Source organism: Antennarius striatus, chromosome 9, assembly GCF_040054535.1.
Source record: "Antennarius striatus isolate MH-2024 chromosome 9, ASM4005453v1, whole genome shotgun sequence".
NCBI classification, from domain to species: Eukaryota; Metazoa; Chordata; class Actinopteri; order Lophiiformes; family Antennariidae; genus Antennarius; species Antennarius striatus.
The window spans coordinates 24,215,265-24,238,816 of NC_090784.1; the positions used below are offsets into that span (position 1 = coordinate 24,215,265).

The 23,552-nt window shown below is 52.0% G+C and overlaps 4 protein-coding genes across 5 annotated transcripts; 2 read left to right on the forward strand and 2 right to left on the reverse strand.

Moving 5' to 3' along the window:
* Positions 1–41: 41 nt before the first annotated feature.
* Positions 42–5,535, reverse strand: dcst1 (DC-STAMP domain containing 1). Its single transcript, XM_068322905.1, has 14 exons — positions 4,486–5,535; positions 3,939–4,013; positions 3,742–3,870; positions 3,523–3,662; positions 3,286–3,460; positions 3,044–3,187; positions 2,856–2,977; positions 2,629–2,783; positions 2,461–2,560; positions 2,210–2,305; positions 1,937–2,063; positions 1,728–1,844; positions 1,443–1,585; positions 42–917 (listed from the first exon to the last, which is right to left on the reverse strand). Exons 1-14 carry the CDS (start codon positions 4,613–4,615, stop codon positions 636–638), a joined length of 1,935 nt encoding a protein of 644 aa, XP_068179006.1. The 5' UTR covers positions 4,616–5,535; the 3' UTR covers positions 42–635.
* On the forward strand, positions 1,978–12,430 carry dcst2 (DC-STAMP domain containing 2). Its single transcript, XM_068322904.1, has 17 exons — positions 1,978–2,061; positions 3,752–3,881; positions 5,554–5,714; positions 5,781–6,031; positions 6,680–6,850; positions 7,016–7,117; positions 7,199–7,393; positions 7,472–7,537; positions 7,614–7,827; positions 8,641–8,798; positions 8,873–9,037; positions 9,106–9,273; positions 9,349–9,449; positions 10,025–10,146; positions 10,219–10,343; positions 11,576–11,657; positions 11,797–12,430. The coding sequence occupies exons 3-17, from the start codon at positions 5,614–5,616 to the stop codon at positions 11,897–11,899; spliced, it is 2,124 nt and encodes a 707-aa protein (XP_068179005.1). The 5' UTR covers positions 1,978–2,061; positions 3,752–3,881; positions 5,554–5,613; the 3' UTR covers positions 11,900–12,430.
* Positions 12,431–13,499: 1,069 nt separating this feature from the next.
* s100v1 (S100 calcium binding protein V1) lies at positions 13,500–18,069 on the forward strand. Its single transcript, XM_068322907.1, has 3 exons — positions 13,500–13,651; positions 16,797–16,925; positions 17,415–18,069. Exons 1-3 carry the CDS (start codon positions 13,640–13,642, stop codon positions 17,583–17,585), a joined length of 312 nt encoding a protein of 103 aa, XP_068179008.1. The 5' UTR covers positions 13,500–13,639; the 3' UTR covers positions 17,586–18,069.
* Positions 18,070–18,283: 214 nt separating this feature from the next.
* Positions 18,284–22,692, reverse strand: plin6 (perilipin 6). Of its 2 annotated transcripts, none has more exons than XM_068323994.1 (8): positions 22,406–22,692; positions 21,435–21,465; positions 21,124–21,322; positions 20,799–20,881; positions 20,338–20,575; positions 19,792–19,973; positions 19,435–19,701; positions 18,284–18,851 (listed from the first exon to the last, which is right to left on the reverse strand). In XM_068323994.1, the coding sequence occupies exons 1-8, from the start codon at positions 22,408–22,410 to the stop codon at positions 18,480–18,482; spliced, it is 1,377 nt and encodes a 458-aa protein (XP_068180095.1). In that variant the 5' UTR covers positions 22,411–22,692; the 3' UTR covers positions 18,284–18,479. The 2 variants fall into 2 exon arrangements, with proteins under 2 accessions (XP_068180095.1, XP_068180094.1); XM_068323993.1 differs by having other exon boundaries at positions 18,287–18,857; positions 22,406–22,684.
* Positions 22,693–23,552: the final 860 nt, after the last annotated feature.

The window sequence follows — 23,552 nt, forward strand, 5'->3', positions numbered from 1 at the left end:
TAGTAAATTAATCTATTCAAACAATACAAAATGCAAGAGCGTCATTTTGAAATATATTGCATTTTATTTTGAAAATTAAGTAACCGGATGCACGTGTTTTCTCACAGCTGCAATTCTTCCTATTTGCTGTGATTTCAGTAAAAACAAAGTTTTTCGAATTAAGTTTTTGATGCGCTGTGGGGCGGAGTCAACGAGTCCAACTCGTACTCCACGTCTGCTGCGTCACTGCGTGCTGACGTCACTGCGTGCTTCCCTAATTCTAACATCACTGACATCTTTTCAATCACTTCTTCTAACGCAGCGACCTTCCTGCAGGTCGCATCTGGTCATGACGTCATCAATGACGTGTAGTGGGTGATGCATCTGACGGCACAAGTTCATGTGCAATCAGAAGTTTTTGGGGTCAGTGAGGTCACGTGATGACGTCACGGATCCAGCATCAGCTGCTACCGGAGGATTAAAGTGAATGAAGGGATCAGGCGTGTGCCGCTGATTACACACATTAATCTGAACACAGCTAATCTGAACATGTGACCACACACACACACACACACACACACACACACACACACACACACACACACACACACACACACTACTGATGTTTCTCCATCAGGACCTCCAGGCGTCTTCTTCTATGGTGCCTGTGGGACGCCGGTGGCTCCGCCTTCTTCAACCGCTTCTTCCTGCTTCTGGCAGCCACAGAGACCACACCCACACTTTCTGAACCAGTCACACGCCTGTGGGGGAGGAGCCAGCATTAACAGGTCAGGTGTCCAGCTGATAACGTATTTGGACACCGAATCGCTCACCATGCAACTCCGCCCCCCCGCACTGGTGATGCGTTTCCTGTCGAAGGTGGAGTTCCGCCTCTGGAGATGGAGGTTGTAGAGGAAACAGACTCGCTTCTCCTCCCTCTGATGGACAGACGCCCGACAGACAGCAAGTTACAGGAGGAAGCTGAGTGAAGCTGAGTGAAGCTGAGTGAATCTGAATGAAGCTGGGTGAAGCTGGGTGAAGCTGAGTGAAGCTGGGTGAAGCTGGGTGAAGCTGGGTGAAGCTGAGTGAAGCTGAGTGAAGCTGGGTGAAGCTGGGTGAAGCTGGGTGAAGCTGAATGAAGCCGCGTGAAGCTGAGTGAAGATGAGTGAAACTGAATGAAGCTGAGTGAAGCTGAGTGAAGCTGAGTGAAGCTGAATGAAGCTGCGTGAAGCTGAGTGAAGCTGAGTGAAGCTGAATGAAGCCGCGTGAAGCTGAATGAAACTGAATGAAGCTGAATGAAGCTGAGTGAAGCTAAAATGAAACAGAAGCTGATTCTGGCTGTCGGCTCTGCTCTCGTACTCTTAGTGTAATCTGCTTTCAGATCAGATTTACGACAGCCTGCTGTGTGTGTGTGTGTGTGTGTGTGTGTGTGTGTGTGTGTGTGTGTGTGTGTGTGTGTGTACCTCTGGGTGGTAGCTGGCAGCAATGGTGCGGCGCAGGCGGTTGGCGTAAACCTGCACGCAGCTGAAGAGCGCCACCAACAGGATGACGCCCAGACAGCTGATGTACACCCCCACCGAGAGGGGGGCGGGGGGGATGACACACTCTGAGGGGGGAGGAGGGGGTGTTATCTATCTGGGTCAAAGTTCATAACGCTCTGTGGAATAACGGTTGTTGCTATAGCAACCAGCGGCCAGCTGGTCGGCGGGCTTTATCAATCAGTGTGATCGATCTGATCGATCGCTCACCCCGGTTGTCGCTGTGGACGTCGAGTTCGGAGGCGCTGTTGAAACCTGACACCGTCTTCCTGAGGAGGCGGGCCATCATGGAGGCTCCGCCCACTTTGATTTCTACATGGTGGTGACCTGGAAGAAAAAAATTATACACCTGATTCATTAAGTGTGTGTGTGTGTGTGTGTGTGTGTGTGTGTGTGTGTGTGTGTGTGTGTGTGTTTACTGGTCACGTTGAACTGGGTGAAGGTGTGTCTGCTGACGATGTCCAGAACGTGGAACAGAGAGAAGTCGAGCGTCAGCAGGACGACGGTCAGCAGCGTCAGAGACAGCAGCTGGAACACACCTGAGGTCTGTCACACACACACACACACACACACACACACACACACACACACACACACACACACACACACACACACACACACACACACACACACACACACGTCAGACGTCAGGACATCGGTTCTGGTTCTGGTTCTGGTTCTGGTGGACCGACCACGTTTGCGAGCTCCTCCGGGTGGATTCTGAGACCCCAGGGGTCGATGAGTTTCTTCTTCTCTGATTGGCTCAGAGGCAGGAGGCGGGGCTTACCCTGGGTGGTCAGAGGAGAGATTGGGTCGGATCAGCTGACGGTCTGAGGCCCGATTGGCCCTGAAGGCGGGGCTAGAGCCTTTCATAAACCAACAATTTGCAGTTAGCGTTAGCATTTAGCATTAGCAGGTAGTAGCGGTTAGCATCCAGAGTTACCGCTCTCCTCAGGCGGCCGTCGATCTGCCTGAAGTGGGCGGTGACGTAGAAGTTGTCGAAGCGGATGTCCCTCCGGTACCGCAGGAGGTACGCCAGCGCCCTGAGGGGGGGGGGGAGGTGAGGAGGAGGAGCTAATGATGATGATGATGATGATGATGATGGTCTCACTGGATGAAGATGGTGATGAAGGCGAGGGACAGCAGCAGCTGCAGGACCCCCACCGCCCGCTGCGTGCCGTCCACCAGCCGCCTGAGGGACGCCCGCACGGCGCGGCTGAAGGCGTGGTCCCGGAGCGACCCCTGGAACACCGTCTGCTGCTGCTCCTGCAGGAGAACCAGAGGGGGGGTCAGAACCTTCACCGCTCGTCCACCAGGGGGCGCCGGAGCCTCCAGCACCTGCACGTCCAGCCGCGTGCTGAACTCCCGGGACAGGAGGTCGACGGAGACGTTGAGCTGGTCGAACAGCTGGCCGAAGTTCCCCTCCACGGGGACCTGCTCCCGGCACCAGGGGGTCATCACTGAGGGAGGGGGGACACCATGAGACAACAGGAAACAGGGAGGCGGCCTGAACGGAGTGACCCCACCTCTCATGATGTCACACAGGAAGTAGAACTTCATGGACACGCAGAAGATGTGGTTGATAACGGGGACGGCGATCGCCGCCATACACTCCTCCCACTTCTGTTGGAACCAATCAACACATCGCTGCACACCGGCGTCCACCACGTCTGGAGGACACACACACACACACACACACACACACACACACACGCTGAAACGGGTCTTCTTCTCACGTGGTTAATGTTCCAGCGTCTGTCTCGCTCACGGTTGCATTGCATCATGGTCTTTGCGGCGAACTGCTGCTGCGTGCTGCGGCCGGCGGCAGATGGTTGCTCCGCCTCCAGGTTGTCATATCCATAGCGACGGAGGATGTCGTCTCTGATGTTCTGGAAGTTCCTGCTGACGTTCAGAGCCTCCGACTGGAACTCGCCTTCGTTATCCTGAGGGAGGGAGACGGCCGTGACCTCTGACCCCATGTGACCTGTGGGTCATGTGACCTCACCATCAGCTCCTGGGTGATGAGCTGCACGGGTCTGATGGCGTCCCTCCACAGCAGCTTGGCGTTTCGCACCTGCAGGTCCAGGTTACACCCCAGAGACTCGGCCGCCGTCCCCACGTTGTGCTGGATGTTGGACACCGGTCCTGTGATGACATCATCAACACGAGACATAAACACAAAGTGTGTGTGTGTGTGTGTGTGTGCGTGTGTGTGTGTGTTTACCTCTGACCAGCACAGACAGGGTTAACAGCATCAGGTACGCTCGACCGCGGGAGCCGAGGATGCTGGGAAGCATCAGGAGGAGCAAACACCTGGCGGAGGAGGAGGCGGAGCCAACCAGGACACACCCACCTGGAACATGAGTCAGCATCTTTATTTCCTGTGTTTCATGATGTGTGTGTGTGTGTGTGTGTTCTTACCGACAAACACGCCTCCTGATACCAGCAGCAGGTCAAAGGTCAGCGGTAGGCTGTGGGCCACGCCCAGAAAAAGAACTGATGACATCAGAGAGAATTTATGACATCGTGAACTAAATCTGGACGTTTATGATGCAACACAACAATTAATTATTCATGAACAATTATAAATTAAATATAATCAACAAAACATCGAATAAATAATGGAATTACACAATTATAATAATAATAAAATTATGATTATGGGTTTAATGACATTAAATATTTGTTTAATCTTCAATAAAAATGAATGAAAGATTAAAATATGATTTCAAAAGTTACATTTATTTACAATTAGAAATGAGATTTAAAAAATGTATTTTAGAAATATCGTGTTTCACATTTTTGTAATATGATGAATAAATAAAAACAATAGTTTTGAAATATTACAGTTACAATTTTTTAAATTTAATTTACATTAAACAAAATTTCAAACAAAGTATCGAGGGCTTGGATTTGAAACGTGTGTCAGGAACTTGGACTGATTTCAGTTTCTTCTTCATCACATTACCTGCCCCGCCCACCGCCCCAAGCCCCGCCCTGAGGATCAGGTGAGCAGCCCCTTTGAACCAACGGAGGAGTGACGGCCAGACGGTCGAGGACGACGAGGAAGACGTCGATAAAGACGTTGATGAAGACATCGAAGCTGGAAGATAGACAGACAGGTGGAGGACAGGCTAACAGGAAGTCAGGCTAACAGGAAGTAGGAAGACAGTTCTAACAGGAAGTCAGGCTAACAGGAAGACAGGCTAACAGGAGGACAGGCTCACAACTACAGCTAGCAACGTCTCTAGCTGCAGCTATAGCATCAGCTGCTAGCTGTAACTATAGTGTCCGCTGCTAGCCGTAGCGGTAGCGTCCGGTGCTAGCTGGAGATACATGCTAAACTGTGTCCCATAAGGAGCAGATGTTGGACTCACAGCTGGGGGCCGGTGGAGGTGCGTCCAGGTGAGTCGTGACGGGCAAGATGGAGGACAGGTGGTCGTAGAGGCGCTGATGTGAGCAGCTGGAGCTGAAGACATCAAAGCCTCAAAGACACCAAAGACTCCTGTGATGTGGAGTGGATTCATTAGAGTGGATTATGGGATGGAGACGCATTGTGTGGAAAACTACCCTCTGACATACCTCTGAAAAACTTTGGTCAAACTCGCCGTCCGACAGAAACAGGAAGTGAAACTGTAAAAAAGGGCGGAGTCAAAGGAAACCCTGGGTTCATGGAATAAAACCTGCTCCCAATCAGGTTAGCTTCAGAGAGTCTGTTGCTATGGTAACAAACTTAGAGGTTTGGTTTCCTCCATCTGTGGAACCAGAAACACTGTTTCCCTCATTTCAGGTTTAACATATCCAGAGTTAAACTAAACCTAATTTAAACTAAACCTAAGAGTTAAACTAAACCTAAGTTAACCTAAACCTAAGAGTTAAACTAAACCAAATGGTTAAACTAATCCGAAGAGTTAAACTAAACCTAAAGTTAAAACCTAAGAGTTCAACTAAACCTAAGTTAAACTAAACCTAAAGTTAAAACCTAGAGTTAAACTAAACCCAATAGTTAAACTAAACCTAAACCAGTTCCTCTCAGACAGGAAGTCTCTCTGTGGTCCGTGGGAAAGAAAGGAAGGAAAGGAAGACGAGCAGAGAGATGAAGAGTGGGAAAAGAAAGAGACCCCCGATGAAGACTGATGTCACAGTCCAGGTGGAGGACGGGGGCGGAGTTACCCAGAAGGCCAGAGGACCAAAGAGGTGAGGGGACTGCAGAGGAACGGTCAAGTCCGGCCGTTAGCTAGCTAACAGGAAGCTCCTCTTCAGGTCGACGCAGCGATCCGCCTGGAGCAGGGTCAAAGGTCAGCTGTTTGAGTGTGGGCGGAACCTGCTGGCGTTCCTGGGGGGGCTGCTGCTGGCGTCTCTCTACGGGCTGCTGGCGGTCTTCCTGCAGAAGCAGCCGCTGTGGTTCAGCGTCTACATCACGCTGGGGCTGGCCAGCATGGCCGCCTTTGGGATGGGCGTGTCCAGCGCCGGCCGCGCCAGCGTCCTGCTCCTGCTGCCGACGCTGTGCTCAGGTGGGTCACGACCCCACCCACAAAGGAGCAGGAACGTTAAAACGAACCCATCAATTGACCTGTCAATCACTTTTGATATTGATCACTTAATCCATAATCGTGTGATAATCTGGTCATTAAAACATTTATACAATCCCTCCAGTAACACCCACATGAATTAATTACCCAGTAAACCTTGGGAATCCAGAATAAATATTATGGGTTGTCTGAAAACGTTGTTACCTTCAAATCATCCGGGGTGAGGTGTTCATGGTGGATCCTGGGACCGTTGGTCACGTTGACCCTCTTTGTCCTGCTCTCCACTGCTCTCTGATCGTTCCAGAAGGTCTTTTGAACAAAGACAGGTTCTTGTCTTTGTGTCTACCTCCTGTGGTGTTGGAACACCCATTCATCTAACAGGTAACCCATCAGGTGTATCGCTTCATTGATCGTATTGTGCTGACATGGCTGCAGTGCGGATTTTAAGGGACGAAGCCAGACATCAGGAAATGTTTTATTTTAATTTTTTCATCATGACAAACAGAATATATTTTACTTTACAATGAGTTTCTTCAAACTTTAAAGGATGGGCGTCCAAATAGAGGCGTGGCTTCTACTGGAGCCGTGCTCCCAGTCAGCCAATCACAGTCCTTCCTGTCATGTTTTCAGCTCAGGGCAGGAACTTCCTCCTCTTCCTGTTTACGTCGCTGCTGCTGCTGGGTCCGCTCGCCAACACGCTAGAAAACACGGAGCGCGCCGCCGCCAGTCTGCTGTGCGGAGCCGAGCTGGCAGCCAATCAGACGCAGGAGCTGGCACAAAGAGCAGCCTCACCTCTTTTCGGTAAGACCCTCCCACACCCAGCGCTCACCTGAAAGCTACCGTCCAGGTGACGGATCCGGGGCAGAGCTGGGTTCTTCTTCTGTGGTTGTGTTGGGCAGGGCTCCAGCTCGGCGGGGGGGGGGGGGGGGGGTCCGGCTCAGTTCTGATTGGTCGGTGTGTTCACAGCTGGGTTGGACAAGATCAGAGAGATCACCGGCAACGCTCGGGCCGCCGCAGGACGAGTCCAGAAGTTCATCGAGACCCTGACCGACAGCGTCCGCCATGTTGGTAGGGTCAACCGTCTGGGGAGGAGGGAGACCGCCGGGGGAGGAGGTGCACCTTTGACCCTGTTTGACCTCTGACCTGCAGCGTCTACTCTGAGGAACGTCCTACACTTCCTGGTGGACATCGGTGACCTCTGTAACAAGAAACTGGGTACCCCGTACAGGAAGTGTCAGGAGGTGTTCAACAACGCGCGGACCGACTGCCTCGCCCTGCTGGGAGACTTCGACTTCATGTGCGACGTCTTGACCGTCTTCCGGCCGCTCTGCAACCTCGCCCAAGGTACGTCCGGTGACATCATCACCCCCATGATGATGTCACGCAGGTGATCCAATCTGTTATTGTGCGCCTCTGTTCCAGTGACCACGCTCTTCTGCCTCATCCCGTCGTACGTCGCCGAGCAGCTGAAGACACGCCTGGCGGCGCGTGAGTCCGTCCGTCAGTCCTCAGTGTCTGGACAGCCTTGACCCAGACGCTGACCTGTCCGTCTGTCCCCCTCCAGCCACCATCGCGGCGTTTGAGCGAATGAAGCAGGAGTTTGACTTCAACATATCCGCTTCTATGGACTTTGACCTGGATGCCAACAGCAGCCAATCCCTGCAGGAGGCGTCCCAGAACATCATGGCGGACATTTCATCCGAGCTGCACCTGTTCCAGATGCTGAGCAAACCGCTGGCCTACGGCAGCCTGATCATGCTGGCCTGGTCCTTCATGAAGTTAGCACACGCTTCAGCACGTCTACACGCTTCAGCACGTCTACACGCTTCAGCACGTCTACATGCTTCATCTCATCTACACGCTTTACCTCATCTACACGCTTCAGCACGTCTACACGCTTCAGCACGTCTACACGCTTCAGCACGTCTACACGCTTCACCTCATCTAAATGCATCAGCACGTCTACATGCCTCAACATGTCTACAAGCTTCACATCATCTAAATGCTACACCTCATCAACATGCTTCAGCATGTCTACACGCTTCATCTCATCTAGACGCTTCACCTTATCTACACGCTTCACCTCATCTACACACTTCAGTACATCTACACGCTTCAGCACGTCTACATGCTTCACCTCATCTAAATGATTCAGCACGTCTACATGCCTCAGCATGTCTACACGCACGCTTCACCTCATCTACCTGCTTCACCTCATCGACACGCTTCACCTTATCTACAAGCTTCACCTCATCAACACGCTTCTGCATGTCTACACGCTTCAGCACGTCACGCTTCACCTCATCTAGACGCTTCAGCACGTCACGCTTCACCTCATCTAGACGCTTCAGCACGTCTACACGCCTCAGCATGTCTACACGCACGCTTCACCTTATCTACACGCTTCACCTCATCTAAATGCTTCAGCACGTCTACATGCTTCACCTCACCCCATCTACATGCTTCTCCTTCATCCACACGCTTCACACATTAACATGTTAAATTGCTAACATATGTATGAAATGATGGAAGTAGCAAAGCGATGTTAGCATTGTAGCATTTGTTAGCATGATGAGGGTGTGTGTCGACAGGGCCGTGTGGTACAGACGCAAGTATCTCCGTGACCTCAACTTTGATAACGTCTACATCACCAATCAGTTCAAAGAGCTCGACCGACTGGTTTCCTCAAGGGGCGGAGCCTCACTCCTGCCAATCACACGCAGAGAAGCCCGTACCTACATCACGCCATGTCAGTACACCCATGTGCGTGTTTGTCCAGAGGTCAGAGGTCACCCGTTCTAACCAGACCTGTCCGTCTTGCAGTTGCGTTCCGCCTGACGACCCGAGAACGGCGGGGCGTGTTTATGGGCGTGGTCTCAGTCCTCAAACACCTGGTGATGGGCGGTGTGCTGGTGGCCCTGGACTACCTGGTGTTCTGGATGCTGGACCAGGTGCACCGCCAGGTGGACGCAGACATCGTGGCCAGAGGTGAGACAGGGTGGCTGTTATGAAGGAGACCTCACCTGTTGGTTACCATGGTAACTTCTGTCCATCAGCTCCGGTGACGTTAGAGGTGCAGGTGAACGGCTCGGGTTACGCCTCGGACATCTTCAGGGACATGGTGGCTTCGTTCAACATCCTGCAGAGAGGAAACATCACCGTCATCAGCAGGAAGTGCCTTCTGGAGCCGTCGCAACCCGACTGGTTCACCTCCTTCGTCCTCGGTAGGGGGGGTCAGGGTCGCCACCTGCTGCCGCCTCCAGATCCAACCGAGGTTCACTTCCTGCTTGGTGTTGCAGGGTTCCTGCTGGGTCTGAGTCTGGTGATCGCGGTGGTCGGTGGACTGGCGCAGCGCTGCAGACGGGTGGTCTGTGCTTCGTTCCATCCGGAGAGGGAGCAGGTGGGTCTACGTTTACCTCCTGCTGATCCGGTTGTGGGTCGAAGGAGGCAGTCTCTGGGCTTTAATGACGTCTTTCTGAAACCTGATGGTAACTTTACCTGCTGTAAGCCCCGCCCTGTCCTGCTCCCGGTGCAGAGGAGGGGGATTAAGGGTAGGAGGAGGTAGCAGGGGAGGTAGGTCTCACTTGCAGCATGAAAGCCCTCATAGACAAAAAGTGGCATGGAGTGTCTGGATAAACATGGAGAATGATTGGCCAGTCTCCAGATAGATCGTTGGGCTGTCTGCGGAACAGTAGCCCAGCAGGTGGCGCTGTCGCCTCACAGCAACAAGTTTGTATCTTCTCCATGTGTCTGCTTGGGGGTTGTCTGGGTTCTCTTTGGGTCCTCTCTGGGTTCTGTTTTGGTTCTCTCTGGGTTCTGTTTTGGTTCTCTCTGGGTTCTGCTTAAATGTAAAATGATGATGGCTGGCTGTTGTGTTCAGGTCCCATCCGTCGTTCCAGTGCTCCAAACCATTGGTTTCGATCAGAACCAGGGGTTCTGGGTCTGAGGACTCTCCTTCTTGTTTGTGTTCCTCAGGAGAGAATCCGTTTTCTCTGGCAGAAGATCCGGGATGAGAGGAGGACCGAGGGGATAGCCCTCATGAGTTCTGCCACCATGGGCCCACCTGACCAGAGAGGGGGTCGGAACCTCCTGCAGAGGTACAAACGTGTTCCTCCTGTTCTCCAGTTGACCTCAATCAACCCGTTTCAAACGGAACCCGTCTGTCTCAGGTTACCTGGAGGAGCTCGTCTGTCCCACGTTCTGGGTCTGTCCTCCATCAGCTGCCGGGCCTGCGGGGAGGTGATGAGACCGTGGGACAAGAACGTGGCCACCTGCCAGGTTCCACGGTGTCCAGGTAGAGAGGAGCGCCCAGCGTCTTCAGCCTGATTACAGTTGATTGGTTTCGAAATATCCCACAGGGGTGTGGCCTCCATCATGACAGCAGGAGGTCATGACAGAGGCCACCCCCCCTGGAGAACCGCATGTTGTAGCCCACTGGATGTCAGGTGTGGATGTTGTCAGGTTTCTACCAACACCTGCAGGGTTTAGTCCAGTAACCAAAGCCGATGATGACGTTCCTGTTCTGTGTCCTCGGTGTCGCCCCCCAACACATGTCCACTGGAGGAACTTTGAGAGATGTGTCCAGGCTGGTCCATGTTTGGGCCCACCGGGGGCGGCAGTGGTTGAGAACTATCTGCTGTAGAGTCTCCATCAGGCCTTCGGTCTGAAGTGGTTGGACTCCCTGGATTACGAGGTTTCAGGCACCAGAACCGCACAGGAAGACTCTTCAGACTTGGACTAAAGTAGGGTAAGAGGTGGACCCCAGACCCAAGACTGGTTCTGTCACCATGGCAGCAGCAGCAGATGCTAAAGGGATCAGAACCCTCAGACCCTTAAGACTGGAGCCATCTCCTGGAGAACCTGAGGAACCACCTCTGGTTGGACTGGTTCCACTCCAGTGAAGGACGAACATCTAGAACATCTAAAACACATGAAACATTCTGAGGCCTTCCAATTCTGTGTGTGTGTGTGTGTGTGTGTGTGTGTGTGTGTGTGTGTGTGTGTGTGTGTGTGTGTCTGTGTGTGTACTGAAGGCGTGTCCTGCAGCCGTGTTGACTCAGCTGGAGTCACGCTGGAGCTGACACGTTAACCCTTCAGGCTCTGCTGTTCTGGACCAACTGGGTGGAGCTCCGCCCACTCGATGAGATGAATGCTGTGAAAGGGGGGCGGAGCTTGAGCCTCGTTCCAACGTCTCAAACATGATCACATGACCTGAGAACCCTTCCATATGTTCACCTTGTCACTCTGGGGGCGGGGCCGCAGGACACAGGTCCAGCCTCCACCAGTGGATCCTGGTGTGCCCCATGATGACATCATCATCATCATCATCATCATCATCATCATCGTCGTCCAGCAGCTTGTTTTGTTCTACACCCACCGGGGACAGAGGGGGCGGAGCTCTGGCTCACACACTGATTACATGCTAACGACACACAGCTTGGGTGTGACCTGCTGTGTTGGCTGCAGGCTCCGCCCTCGTCAGGGTGCCACGCCCCTCTGTTCTCACGAGCCGCTCTCTGTTTTCAGGCATCTACTGTCGGTCGTGTTTCCACAGTTTGAGAAACACGTGTCTCGTCTGCGTACGACCTACGACCTTCCTGGACGAAGCGTGAGTGTTGCATCTGTCAGACACGCTACGTTCCACACGCTATGTTCCACACGCTACTTTGCACACGCTACATTCTATTTCATCACAGCACTTCCTGACGGAACTGAACGCTACTTTTTCCCACCCTGTGTGATGACAGTGAAGCAGACTCCAGTGACGACAGCGCCTCCTTCTGTTCGGCCGGCTCACAGCGTCCCGACAGCTCCCAGGACCAGAACCTGCAGACCGTCACCCTACACTGAGCCCCAAGGCCCCCAGGACCCCCCAGAACCACCCAGAATCCCCCGAGCCCCCCAGGACCCTTCAGGACTCTCCAGACCCCCCAGAACCCTCCAGGACCTTCCAGGACCCCCCAGGACAGTTTGGGATCCTGGTTTCTCGTTGGACGTTTCTCTTCAATACATTTTAAAAGTTCTTCATTGTGAACAAAGTTGTGGTTCTCTGATTGGACGATTGGTTCTGGTCCCGCCTCCACGTTTTTTGTCGACAAGTTTCTCAAGAAGAGAATTTATTTCAACATGGCCGCCTGTTCCTTAAGGCTACGCTAACAGAAGAAAAGCTAGCAAATATGCTTTTCTGCCTGAGAAGCTAACGGTGATGTTAGCCTGTTTGAGAGGCTAACGGTGATGTTAGCCTGTTTGAGAAGCTAATGGTGATGTTAGCCTGTTTGAGAAGCTAACGGTGATGTTAGCGTGTTTGAGAAGCTAACTGTGATGTTAGCCTGTTTGAGAGGCTAACGGTGATGTTAGCCTGTTTGAGAAGCTAACGGTGATGTTAGCCTGTTTGAGAGGCTAACGGTGATGTTAGCCTGTTTGAGAAGCTAACGGTGATGTTAGCCTGTTTGAGAAGCTAACGGTGATGTTAGCCTGTTTGAGAAGCTTACGGTGATGTTAGCCTGTTTGAGAAGCTAACGGTGATGTTAGCCTGTTTGAGAAGCTAACTGTGATGTTAGCCTGTTTGAGAAGCTAACGGTGATGTTAGCCTGTTTGAGAAGCTAACGGTGATGTTAGCCTGTTTGAGAAGCTAACGGTGATGTTAGCCTGTTTGAGAAGCTAACTGTGATGTTAGCCTGTTTGAGAGGCTAACGGTGATGTTAGCCTGTTTGAGAAGCTAACGGTGATGTTAGCCTGTTTGAGAGGCTAACGGTGATGTTAGCCTGTTTGAGAAGCTAACGGTGATGTTAGCCTGTTTGAGAAGCTAACGGTGATGTTAGCCTGTTTGAGAAGCTAACGGTGATGTTAGCCTGTTTGAGAAGCTAACGTGATGTTAGCCTGTTTGAGAAGCTAACGGTGATGTTAGCCTGTTTGAGAAGCTAACGTGATGTTAGCCTGTTTGAGAAGCTAACGGCGATGTTAGCCTGTTTGAGAAGCTAACGTGATGTTAGCCTGTTTGAGAAGCTAACGGTAATGTTAGCCTGTTTGAGAAGCTAACGGTGATGTTAGCCTGTCAGAGGATAAATAAAGTTGAGTATTGATCACCGATCAGAAATCATGACTATTTGACCCCCCAGGAGGGCCGCCAGCCCCTGCTCTGGTAGGGGTGCTGGTCCTGCTGGTCAGCCCCAGTGGCTGCTGGGAGTCTGGGTGTGGCTGAGGAGCCTGGAGCTCCAACACAAAGAAAAAGTGAAGACAAACAGAAAGAGGCAACAAGGTGTGTGTGTGTGTGTGTGTGTGAGTGTGTGTGTGTGTGTGTGTGTGTGTGTGTGTGTGTGTGTGAGTGACTGTGTGTGTGTGTGTGTGTGTGTGTGTGTGTGTGTGTGTGTGTGTGTGTGTGTGTGTGTGTGTGTGTGTGTGTGTGTGTGTGAGTGACTGTGTGTGTGTGTGTGTGAGTGACTGTGTGTGTGTGTGTGTGTGTGTGTGTGTGTGTGTGTGTGTGTGTGAGCAGTGGGTGGACTCTACTCCAGCAGGAAGCCCTTCCCGGTCCTCCTCAGTTCGTCTCTCGTCGGCGCGTCTTTCGGGCTTTTTGGCGACTGAATCGATCAGATGGCGATCAAGGTAAGCGGATCGATCGGTTCTGGGCTCGGAACCGGGGGTGGGGGTGGGGGGGTAACGGTTTGTACCGGATCAGAATGAAAGTTTGAGAGCAGCAGGAAACTGATAAAGTTTCTTCCAGCTGATCAGAAAACTCGTCCGATCGATGCAGCCGATCGATTCGATCGGGATAGATCGTCTCGGGACGGGTCGATCGGGGCGCGTCCACAGACCCGGAGCCGTTGTGCAGGTGGGCCTGAGAGGGACACCTCCAGGGACTTCGTTTCTCACATGAGGTGTGGAACCTGTTGTTGTGTCTCTGGGCCAATCAGAGAGCAGCTCGTGAGCCTTGGCGGTGTGGACACGGAGGGTGTGGCGGGCCGCGGGTCCCGGGACGAACACCGCCTTGGAGTGGGGGGGGGGCACGTCCCGGTCCGGCTGATCAGCGTCCGAACCAGGGTCCGGATCGATCCGCCGGACTGGTGCGTTCAGGTTCCCTCGGAGATGGAGGAAAAAACAAAGATGGAGGACAGCAGGCACGCGCCTCCTGCCGGCAGGGTGTGGTGGGCGGGGCGTCCAGGTGTTCCCGGTCCTCCACCGGGTGGTCATCAGGTGGAGGAGTAACGGTACTCAGGTACATTCAGGCGCTATCGGAGTTCTTTGTGCTACAGTTTGGAGTTCATCGGTTTGGAATCCGGCCACGCCCCCGCTGTGACGTCACACCGATACTTTATGATGTGTAAACAAACTTCATCGCCTTGAGAATGAAAGAATCCATTTTCATGAACACACCTTAAACTTCCAGGATGAGAATCTTCTCATTTAACTTTGAGTTCAAAAATTATTTTCAAACGAGTTATTTTATTAATAACATTTAAAATGTTAATAAAGTTAACCTTTTTTTAAAAAATTTAAAAGTTAACAAAGTTATTGATTTCCCTGAGGGAACCTCCTTAAGGGATCAATAAAGTTCTAGTCTACTCTAGAAACAACTAACATCACCGCTAACATCAGCTACAGCGCTGGCTGCTAACATGCTAACATCAGCTACAGCGCTGGCTGCTAACATGTTAGCAGCCAGCGCTGTAGCTGATGTTAGCATGTTAGCAGTAGCTACAGCGCTGCACACGGTGGTGGTGTCAGAACGCTGGTGGTTGTGAGCGGGCGACGCCCCCAGACACAAACAGATGGCCATTCTTTCAGCCCTTCCTGTTTCTGTGAGGCGTTCAGGTCCTGCTGGGACATTTCTCTTCAGGCTGGTCTCTGCGTGTCCAACCAGCGACGATTGGTGCTGCTTTTGTTGCATCTGGTCTGACGGGGGCCGCCCTGGGACCAGCGGTGACCCGGGGCGGTCCTGGTGACCCGGGGCGGTCCTGAGGCTGGAACCGGTTTCTGATACCGATGATCTGGTCTGACATGATGCATTATGGGCCGCCGCCCTCTTTTGCAACGCGGAGTCCCCCGAGTCGCTCGGCGTGATCGATTTCAGATGTTTGACTCGTGAAACCGTCGGGCCCCGGGCCCCCCCCCACAGGGGCCCCCAGCGGGCGTGTCAGCGTTTGCACATGTGAAGGTCTCTGCTGGGCGTGGATCTGGATCAGAACAGGCTGTGGGGTTCTGAACCCAGGATGTCTGGATGATGACATCATCACGTGTTTAAGGCGTTTGTCATGAGGAGGAGTCGACCAATCAGAGCAGAGGGGAAGAGAAAAGCTTTTGTCTTCTAGTGTTCAGGCTCTACACTGAAGACCCGATCCAGTTCCCCGGGTGCAGGGATCGGGGTCCAACGGAACCACGTGACCCATGTGACCCATTAGCTGTTAGCCACTAGCCGGGCTCTGATTGGATCAACGTGTGTCAGAAGAATAACAAACAATATGCTAACATTTTATCCACTATGCTAACACTTTATCCTCTATGCTAACACTTTATCCTCTATGCTAACACTTTATCCTCTATGCTAACACTCTGTACTTTATGCTAACCAATGGTGCTAACTGACTGGCTGCCTGTTTTAACACAAACTGCAGTGAAATATTCAACTTTGCGACCCCGGTTGCTATAGCAACATCACCTCCAAATGACATCCAACATGAAACCGCTAACCCAAATGTAAAGCTGATGCTAAAAGCAGCTAACGTTACAGCTAAGCTGTCACAGAGGACTGAAGGCTGTATGTGTTCAACCAATCAGAGAACACGTGGGTTCCTTGTCTGGAACGGTTCCCCGTCTCCGTGGCGACGCAGGGCGACGCCCGTCTCCTGTACCTGCAGGCCGGTTGGCTAACGGATGACTAACGGTCGCTCACAGTCACCTCAAACAAAACGCTATCGCTATCGGCCCAGACGCCGATAGGCCACGCCTCCACGCCCTCTACCTGTGGCCTCGCCCGTCGGAAACGTGACACCTATGTGGTGTTGTTGCAGTGCATTGTGGGAGACAACAGACAACAAAGAGGAGACATCCGCAGATGTGTTCAGATCAGATGACAGATGCTTGTCACATTCCTCACATTCCAGCTGCGTTCTGAGCCAATCACACGATGTTTCCACGACGACCACACAAACTCAATGATACTTCCTGTTTCCGTTTGGCGACGGATTCTGTCCTGCTGCAGGCGTGTCAGGATTAGCACTGTTAGCATTGAGTGTAGCACATCAAGAGTCAGCATTACGGTTAAACTATGAGCACTACCGTTAGCATATCCACGTAGCATTTCATTTAAAGTGCTAAAACCTAGATTAGCAGTGTGCTAACACAGCATGGAGTTAGCATTGTGCTTTCAGTGTTTATACTCTGTGTTGTACATTAGATAAAGTGTTAGCGGTCTGATTAGCACGTTGTATCGTGTTAGTCAACTAATTACCATGTTGGTTAAAGGGTTAGCAGTCTGTTTAGCATGTTGGCTGAAGTGTTAGCTGTCTTAGCACTTTGGCTAAAGTCGTAGCAGTGTGATTAGCATGTTGGCTAAAGCGTTAGCAGTCTGATTAGCACGTTGTTAGCATTCTTGCAGCTCATTTCCCTCCAGAACCATCTTGCTGATCGGTGATCGTTGGTTACTGATAAATGATTCCTGATCACTAATCAGTATTGATGACTCATCGATCTCTGAGGTGTGCTGACTCACTACTGATGAGCGATCGATTGCTGACTCGGCGTCGTCTCTCAGTACTCAGATCTGGAGCTGGCCATCAACTCTCTGGTCACGGAGTTCCACAAGGCGGCCGACAACCAGCCGACCATGAACACCTCCCAGTTCCAGAGCATGGTCTCCAATCAGCTGCCAGCGTTTGCAAAGGTACGCGGTCTGACATCACACCTCACCATGGCGACGCCCCGCCCAGCTCTGTCTGTTATTAGCTTAGCTATGCCATTTTTGTCATTTTTTTCTAATTGAAAAAATATTAAAATTAATCTGAAGCAACTTTAAAAAATTCAATAGTTTGAAATTTAGTTTAAAAAAAATTTAAATTAACAAAGTTAAATTTAAAAAATTAAATTTATATATTGAAAATTAAAATAAAATTAAGTTTGAAAAATAAATTTAATTAATGGAGTTACATTTAAAAAAGAAAAAAATTAAATATTAAAATTTAAAATGTTTTTAATAAATTAATTGATTTTTTCTAATTCTGGAATTTAAAATTCTACGATTTTGTCTGGATTCTTCTGGATCTTGTTTCTACGATGATAACAGCAGACTAGAACCATCAGCAGGGGGCAGGGTGGGCGCCGAGCCAATCAGAGGCGGAGCTTGGCTCTGTGACTTCCTACTTCCTGTTTGCAGAGCGTGGAGAACGAGGAAGGCCTCTCCCAGGTGCTGCAGCAGATGGGTGTCCAGAGCGGCGAGAACATCTCCTTCGAGAACTTCTGGACGCTGATCAACAAGGAGGCCATCCAGCTGTTCGGAACCACCCACAAGGAGAAGAACGTCAAGTGTGGTTGTCTCCTGCAGTGAACCTGCAGCCCCGCCCGCCCCTGAACGCACCACACCTGTGGCTTTCTCTGCGCCGACCACAGGGGAGCGCTGCAGGACGGGTCCGACCACAAGACGCGCAGAACTAACAAGAAGAGTCATGGAAGGAGTTTCAGCTGAACCCGTTGGGTCTGAGGAGAACCAGAGACGCTCCGATCCGATCAATACCAAATATTGACGAAATTAAACCAGTAAAAAAGAAAGAAAGTTTTTTAAATCAAATAAAGTTGTGTTTTCAGCTCCTCCTCAGACCAGAACAGGTTCAGACGTTCTATTAAAGCTGTGATGAGTTCTGGAACCTTCCCTCCGATGGCCGCGTTCCATTTCTACTAACGAACGATCATCTCAATAATAAACCCGTTCTGTTTTGATACTAACACCTGACTCAAGGTCACCTGTCCTCATTCTGCCCGGCAATGCTTCAATATTTATGTTCTCTGTGAATAAAAGGTGTCACGTGACCATACGAGGAGCCAATCAGAGTGTGTTTACGACCGTGGACCAATCGGAGTGTGAGTTTCAACAGAAACAATGGTGGTGGGTGGGGCCTAAGTGGAGTTACAGTCCAATCACAGCAAGAACCGGGTTTGGAACGACCCTGACGCCCCCTGGTGGTCATGAGGAAGAATGCAGTGAAGCCGAGACTCCAGAAAACTTTATTTAAAACACGACGAAGACGTTTCGGGGACGGGTGGAGTCTGTCGGATCGTTAATTCATCTTGTTTATTCATCTTATATTAGAATTCTATTCAAGAGTTTCCATAGCAACGGCTGAGAAAGACCAAAGATAACAATTCAGTTGTGAGATTTATTTTTAATTATCTTAAAGTAATTGGCACTAGACCCGTTAGTGTAGCACCGCTAGCGTAGCATCCATCAGTTGGCTGCTGAGGGGTCGTTGGGGCCCCCGTCGGGGGCGTTGGGGCTCAGGTACTCGAAGGCCTTCTGGCTCTGCGTGACGAACTGTTTGAGGGGCGACAGCAGCAGCTCGGTGGTGGAGGGGCGGCGGGGGGCCGCCGGGTCGGGCCCGGGGGGCAGACCTTCCCCCTCCGGCGCTGCGGGGTCCTTCAGGCTGGAGCGGCGACCGTCGGCGGGGTCGGGGCCGCGGGCGGCGCGTGAGTGGAGGCTGCGGCGGCGGCGCGGACGGCCGTCCATCGCCTTCAGGAAGAGGGTGTTCCCACGGGAGGAAGCGTCGGGCGGGACTTCCTCCTGGTTCAGGAAGTCCTCCACGTCCTGGTCTGTTGGCCGCTGCAGCTAGAAGACACGGGGGCGTGGTTAGGGAGGCGTGACGGCCGCGTGGGGGCGGCAGTGGTAAAGCGGGCGGTAGAGCAGGTCGTCCTATGATTTAAGATCAGCGGTTCGATTCCTGCCCCCAAAAACAAAAATACCCGGAGGTCAGCTGACAGCGGGAGGTGTCAGCTGACCTCCGGAGCACTGCTGAGGCGCCCTTGAGCAAGGCGTCGTCCCCTTTACAAATTGCTCATTTGAGGCGCACCAAGAAGGAGCTGCTGCCACTCTAGCTCCCTGCACGCCTACAGGCCCCCCCTGTGTGTGTGTGTGTGTGTGTGTGTGTGTGTGTGTGTGTGTGTGTGTGTGTGTGTGTGTGTGTGTGTGTGTGTGTGTGTGTGTGTGTGTGTGTGTGTGTGGGTGTGTGTGTGTGTGTGTGTGTGTGTGTGTGTGTGTGTGTGTGCTACAGGCCCCTGTACTCACACAGTATACATACTGTATGTATGCATGTGTGTGAATCACTAGCTAGAGCGTGCGTTCTTAATTTCCCTTCGGGATCAGACCAGTATATAAATTAAAAATAAAAAAGGTCGGCTAGCCTCACCATGTCGTAGAGGGGCGTGGCGTTGATGACCAGCTGGAGGAGGAGCTTGGAGAGCTCCTGCAGGTCTTGGAGGATCTGCTGGATTTGAACCGGCAGCTCTCGGACCTGACGGATCGGACGCAGCTCGGCCAGCATGGCAGCTTGACCTCTGACCCCGGTCAGGGTCAGCTGCCTCAGGCCCTCGGCCCGGTACAACAGGGCCACCAGGAGGTTCTGCAGGCTCTGCAGCAACTCGCCCACCAGGTCCAGAACCTGGTCCAGACCCACCTGCAGAGAGGAGACGTCTCACCTACGGGACGCTGGACACGCCCCCCTCAGTGGGGGCGTCTGATTGGATGAGGAAGAGGTCTGTCTCACCGCGCTGGCGGCGTCTCCCAGCGTCCTGATGGCGTTCTGCAGCTGACCTCTGACCTTCATCAGACGGTGGTAAAGCTGCAGGCTGAGGTTCAGCAGGAGGCCGCGGAGCCTCGTCCTCAGGCCGGGCTCGTCTTCATCATCCTCATCCTCGTACTCCTGGACCCTCATTTCCCACTCACGGCCTAACACCATCACCATCATCATCATCATCATCATCATCACCATCACCATCACCATCACCATCATCATCATCACCATCACCATCACCATCACCATCACCATCACCATCACCATCACCATCACCATCACCATCATCATCATCATCATCATCATCATCATCATCACCATCATCATCACCATCACCATCATCATCATCATCACCATCATCATCATCATCATCATCATTAAAGCCAGAGGGGGCGGGTAAGAAGGGCTCTTCTGCCCCGCCCACCAGCGGGGGGCGGTGCTGTCCTGTTTCCATGGTGACAAACATCAAACGTTCCACCAGGTTCTGATCACCGTTACCCAGAATGCCCCTGTACTCACGCAGTGTGGGTGGGAGGGGCAAGTAGTAGGCGCTGGCATCCTCCAGACGACTCAGCACGTCGTCCAATCCTGACGCGGCGGCCTGCCCCACCTGCGTTTCCTGCAGCTGCTGGAGGGCGGAGCCGGCGGCGGCGGTCAGACGCTCCAGCTGGTGGAGGGCGCCGTCCAGACCGCCCACCACCCACAGCTGGAGGTCATCCAGGGTCACGAAGAGGGCGTCCTTCAGGTGACCCATCACCTGGGACAAGGACCACACTGTCAGGTGACGGTGGGTGTGGCCATAGTTCAGCCAATTAGCCGCAGGTCAGGTGAGGTGAGGGGGTGTGGCCTCTCCAATGTTAAATAAGTGACATCACTGGCTACCCTCAGTAAAGAGGTGAGTAATGTTTAGCGTAGCTACATTAGCAGGTCTTATTCTGACTGATTGATTGGTCTGCTGATCCATAATCAATGAGACAAACCTCATCTGTTGATTGGTTCAGGATGGGGAAGTTCTTCTCCAGACGGTCGAGACCGACCAGAACCAAACTGTTAGCGGCTCCGACTGACGAGGAGACAGGAAAGGTTAGCATTTACTGCTACTTAGCAGGCTAAGGAGTAGAAAATAGAATGCTATTTGTATTAGCATCTGGTGTGTTAGAGATAGCGGCATTAGCATTAGCAGCTGCATCAGTAGATTAGCGGTAGTGGTGCGATTAGCAGCATTAGCATTGACACGAAGAGAGAAAGCTGCATTAGCAGCGTTAGCAGCAGGGATTCGTAGAACTAGCTTTTAGCTCCACCTACTCTGTGGCCCCAGAGTCTGGAGGAGGGGCGTGGCTCTTCTCAGGGCGAGGTCGGACAGCCTGAGAACGCCGACCTTGGCCGCCACTCCCATCAGCCCCAGCAGGGGGTAGCGACCTTTGACCTCGGAGTAGACCGCTGTCACTGACTGTAGCGCCGAGCTAACCAGTGGCAAACGGGAAACCCTCAGCACAGCACTGGTCTGGAGGACATGGAGGACAGGCTCAGGTCCACAGTCCCCCCTCCCCACTGGGGTCCAGTGGACCGTCCACATACTTTTGTCCACACGGTGCAGGGGGCGTGGCTCAACTCACCTCGTGATGCGACATGTCTCCTCCGCCCAATCTGAGGACAGAGAACAGGCGTTCATGAGACAGTCAGCTGCTCGGCCCACAAAGACGCCTCTGTTCACCCCCCAGCGTGGAAATCAGGTTCTAATGGAACCGGCGCCGCCCACAGAGCCTCACTCAGCTAACGCTAACGTTAGCTTCATGCACACGCCTCAGAGAGTAGGCAGTTCCACCGTAGATCCACCCGGAACGAAAGACAGAGCCCCTAAAGCCCCAGAACCAGATCTACATTCTGATTGGACAAGGAGAAACATGTGAACCCTTCCAGCTGCTGTCTGGAGATTCTGTTGCTCCTCCCTGAACAGGAAGTGTACCCCAGATAGCTTCCAGATTAGCATTGCTAGCATCAGCACAGATTGGATGGGTTTGACGAAGAGGAGGAAAAGCAGATGTATTGACCTCCAACCAGCTGCCTCTGGTCTGCTGATGACATCATCACTCTAGTGATGATGTCACAATTACAAAATCTGGAATCTAAACTGGGACTTTGTGAAACCAGTTTAGATATCTAGAAGAGTTTTCATCTATGAATCCCTGAAGTAATCAATTAAATATCAATATTATTAGCAAAAAACCACCCTACCCCCCCCCCCCCCGAAGGTCTTCTCTAAACAAAACAACAACAAACAATACAACGAATCAACAACTGATCAAAGAAACAACTCCTGATCGATCGGAGCCACACCCAACAGGCTGCTGGGAAATCGTCTGACATCAAAGAAGGAAAACATTCAACTGATAAACGATCAGACGGATCAATCAACACTAGATCAATCAGTTTGATCAGTATTTAGCTATTTCCTCACAAACAAAAACAGGTTTTGAACTTTAAAATATTCTTTAAATTTGTTTATTATCATTTACATATAATTATTATTAGTGTTTTGATCTCCAAACAAAGTTATTGATAAGCGATCGGTGGTTGATAGTCTTACCCCATCGGTGCGTCTCCAGCGAGGATGAAGCTGCTGAGCTGAGTGATGATGAGGAGGAAGAGGATCCTGGGGCTTTATGACCTGCTGGGAATGAGCGGCGCCGCCTGATTGGACATTTTTTTGGGATCTGAAAGGTCCGTTTGTCTGGGGGCGACCAATCGATTCGGGTCGGGGTGAATGAACTTATTGAACGGAGCGGCTGATCGGTGACGACTGCAGAACGAGGCCGTCAGGGTCTGCAGGATGAAAGAGACGGACCACAGGAGTGTCTCCTGAAGCTGGGGGAGAACCACCAACGCTCTGATGACGTCCACCAACGAGTCACAGCCGCTCTCTGACTCCTGATGGAACCAGCGTCAGGGTCAGGATCATCACCGGATCAGAACCAGAATATGACCTAGATCCACATCAGACTGTTCTACATCTGATGACCCCGGTGGCGAACCAGAGGTAGAACAGCTAACGTTAGCGGTAGAGCTAGAAGGAGGACCAGAGGTAGAAGGAGGACCAGAGGTAGAAGGAGAACCAGAGGTAGAAGGAGAACCAGAGGTAGGAGAACCAGAGGTAGGAGGACCAGAGGTAGAAGGAGGACCAGAGGTAGAAGGAGAACCAGAGGTAGAAGGAGAACCAGAGGTAGGAGAACCAGAGGTAGAAGGAGGACCAGAGGTAGAAGGAGAACCAGAGGTAGAAGGAGAACCAGAGGTAGGAGAACCAGAGGTAGAAGGAGAACCAGAGGTAGAAGGAGATCCAGAGGTAGAAGGAGAACCAGAGGTAGAAGGAGATCCAGAGGTAGGAGATCCAGAGGTAGAAGGAGAACCAGAGGTAGAAGGAGAACCAGAGGTAGAAGGAGATCCAGAGGTAGGAGATCCAGAGGTAGAAGGAGAACCAGAGGTAGAAGGAGAACCAGAGGTAGAAGGAGATCCAGAGGTAGAAGGAGATCCAGAGGTAGAAGGAGATCCAGAGGTAGGAGATCCAGAGGTAGAAGGAGATCCAGAGGTAGAAGGAGAACCAGAGGTAGAAGGAGATCCAGAGGTAGAAGGAGAACCAGAGGTAGAAGGAGATCCAGAGGTAGGAGGACCAGAGGTAGGAGGAGAACCAGAGGTAGGAGGACCAGAGGTAGGAGGAGATCCAGAGGTAGGAGGACCAG